This window comes from Perkinsus marinus (assembly GCF_000006405.1).
Source record: "Perkinsus marinus ATCC 50983 genomic scaffold scf_1104296971610, whole genome shotgun sequence".
Lineage (NCBI taxonomy): Eukaryota > Perkinsozoa > Perkinsida > Perkinsidae > Perkinsus > Perkinsus marinus.
In genome coordinates, this window is record NW_003202062.1 from 1 (window position 1) to 2,303 (window position 2,303).

General features: G+C 52.8%; 1 protein-coding gene across 1 annotated transcript; it reads right to left on the minus strand.

Moving 5' to 3' along the window:
- Positions 1 to 274: 274 nt before the first annotated feature.
- Positions 275 to 1,984, minus strand: Pmar_PMAR008058 (hypothetical protein; the record flags this gene model as incomplete). Its single annotated transcript, XM_002766822.1, has 9 exons — positions 1,904 to 1,984; positions 1,695 to 1,851; positions 1,524 to 1,651; positions 1,287 to 1,477; positions 1,144 to 1,242; positions 876 to 990; positions 705 to 813; positions 557 to 645; positions 275 to 508 (listed from the first exon to the last, which is right to left on the minus strand). Exons 2-9 carry the CDS (start codon positions 1,741 to 1,743, stop codon positions 275 to 277), a joined length of 1,014 nt encoding a protein of 337 aa, XP_002766868.1. The 5' UTR covers positions 1,744 to 1,851; positions 1,904 to 1,984.
- Between the last annotated feature and the right edge of the window lie 319 nt (positions 1,985 to 2,303).

Consider the following 2,303-nt stretch of genomic DNA (forward strand, 5'->3'; position numbering starts at 1 on the left):
AGCGCACACATCTCGGTCATTTGTATTTCAAAAACGTGAAAGAATACCAATATTAATTTCCTCAAGCTAGTGATGACAGCCCAACGAGAGCCGGCCGAATTGGCTTGACCCGATCGAGACCCACTCACTCGCGATTCCACTCCGTCACGGCTTTTTCCGAAATATTTCTTAAAAACTGCAAAACCGGTTGCGAACTGATGTCATCGAATCTTATAAGATCCTGACAGAATAATATAAACACGACCTTGACAACCTCGACTCACATCGGCTGAGGTTACCATCTCTTCCAACACTTCTCTGCAGCATTCCTCTCCCCCTCGCATCTCCTCGAACGCCGCATCCACTTTCTAGTAGAGGAACACATATACGATACGAAAATAAAATGACTCACGCTTTCGACGTCAGCCATAAACGTGACGAAAGCTGCACGGAGCTCGGTCGTGTTGTCGCTACAATGGCGATCACCCATCTTGGACAAGGCCTTGATCTCCTCGGTGAAATCACCAACCTGCCACCGCAAATTCCTCTCACTTCAACGAGCGTCACTGCTGATCACCAGAGAGCGCAGTTGGTGTAGCGTCAGTCTAATGCTACGAGCCATCATGGATGTACACGCCTTGCCCAAGATGGATGCTGCTACCGGACCTGCCACAACAAGGGCTTCCCTTTAGAGAATAGTCATTGCAGTCGACTCCCTCCCCCACCTCCAACTCTGCCTCGGCCCATCAAGATCCCCATCTCCTTCTCCCAACACTTCAACGACATACTCCGAAGAGCCTCCACCCAGTGAATGCCGTAAAGTGCAGAGGCGACCTTAGAGGATATCAATCGTGGTAAAAACAACCCTCCGGGCCTTCCTCCCTTACTAAACGTACATTGGCAAAACAAGGCAGCGTCCGTAGCTCTATCAGGTCCTTATCAGTGATGGTAGTCCTGGACTTCCTCCTACCGTCCCGTCCAACTATAGCACGCACCTTCCACTTACCGTATCTACGAACAACTACAACAACAGTAATAACGGCTCCACAACGAGTTCTCATGGATACTAATAAGGCCAGAACTTGATCATGCGGAAACGGCAGCTATCCGACCATACTTCCGTCCGCATAATCACGACCTTGTCTACGGCCCTCAGCAACCTACACTGCCAGACCAGCCAACCTCGCTGATGCAGCCAAGCAATTCACTGCATCACCACAGCTCGAGGGCAGGATGGACGCGAAACCCTCCTCCAGCGAGGACCTACGAGGCTACCCTTATGCGCGTTCGAGGAGCTCACTGATCACCTCACAATATCGCAAGTATGCATGTCACCCCCATCTGGCAGGTTGAACCCGGACAGTCTGTCCACACAGTTGCCAATGACCCACAGATCCTCTGGCCTCAGACAACCGTCTCCTTCAATGCCCTTCAAGAGCTTCATCAGCGATGGGAAATCCCCAGCGTTCGGATGTCGTGATGCATCAACGACTAGTACCTGCTATTGCAAGACTCTATCTACCGCAGTGCCCTCACCTGCCCACCATCCCATCTGACTGCCGCGCCTGCAGTCGAACCATCTGCGATATCGAATTGGCATCAAACAACCTCCCATCTGGTGACGGGGAATCGACTAGTATCAGCTCGCCGAGACGGTCGGTGTCATGAGGCGCTACCACACATCGGGCAAATCTCCACAACGCTGGTCGTATTACCCAGAGCTGTCACTAAACGGCCGAAGTCTGTGAATACGGACAGAGCCATCTCAGGATGAAGGAGCACTCTGGCCTGTTGGTCTCCGACTATTCCTTTCTCTCGAGCTCGCCAGACGATGCCATTCACTCGTTGCAGTAGAGCATTCACCTCCTCCACCTGAGCGTCGGACCTCATCCGATAAACAGCCGATATACGTGGCTTCACCCACCCCCTCAGCTGAGCAGGGCAGTGGGGTCGTCGGGAAAAGGTTATTATCCCTCCCTCCCAGTGTTGTGACCAACGAGGCTTCCCACTCCTGCAGATGCTCATTCAACTGCAGCGGCATGATGATCCTCGGTATGGCCAACGCCGGCGAGTGATGCCATTCAACCGTCACTATCAAGACCACTCACTTCACAAGGACAGGACGCCAGTTCGACTCACATGCAGACCGCCCGACCACCGCTTCCAATGGGAAGTCGGCCAAAGCCGCCACCAAACTGGTCCGTCCAGACTGGCATGGACCGAAGAACAGCAGCCTCGTCTGGCAACAAATATTCTCAACAGGAACACTTCGGAAAGTCTGGCGGCACCTACTCTGAGATTGTCAAGCCGACTCGACAAACTGT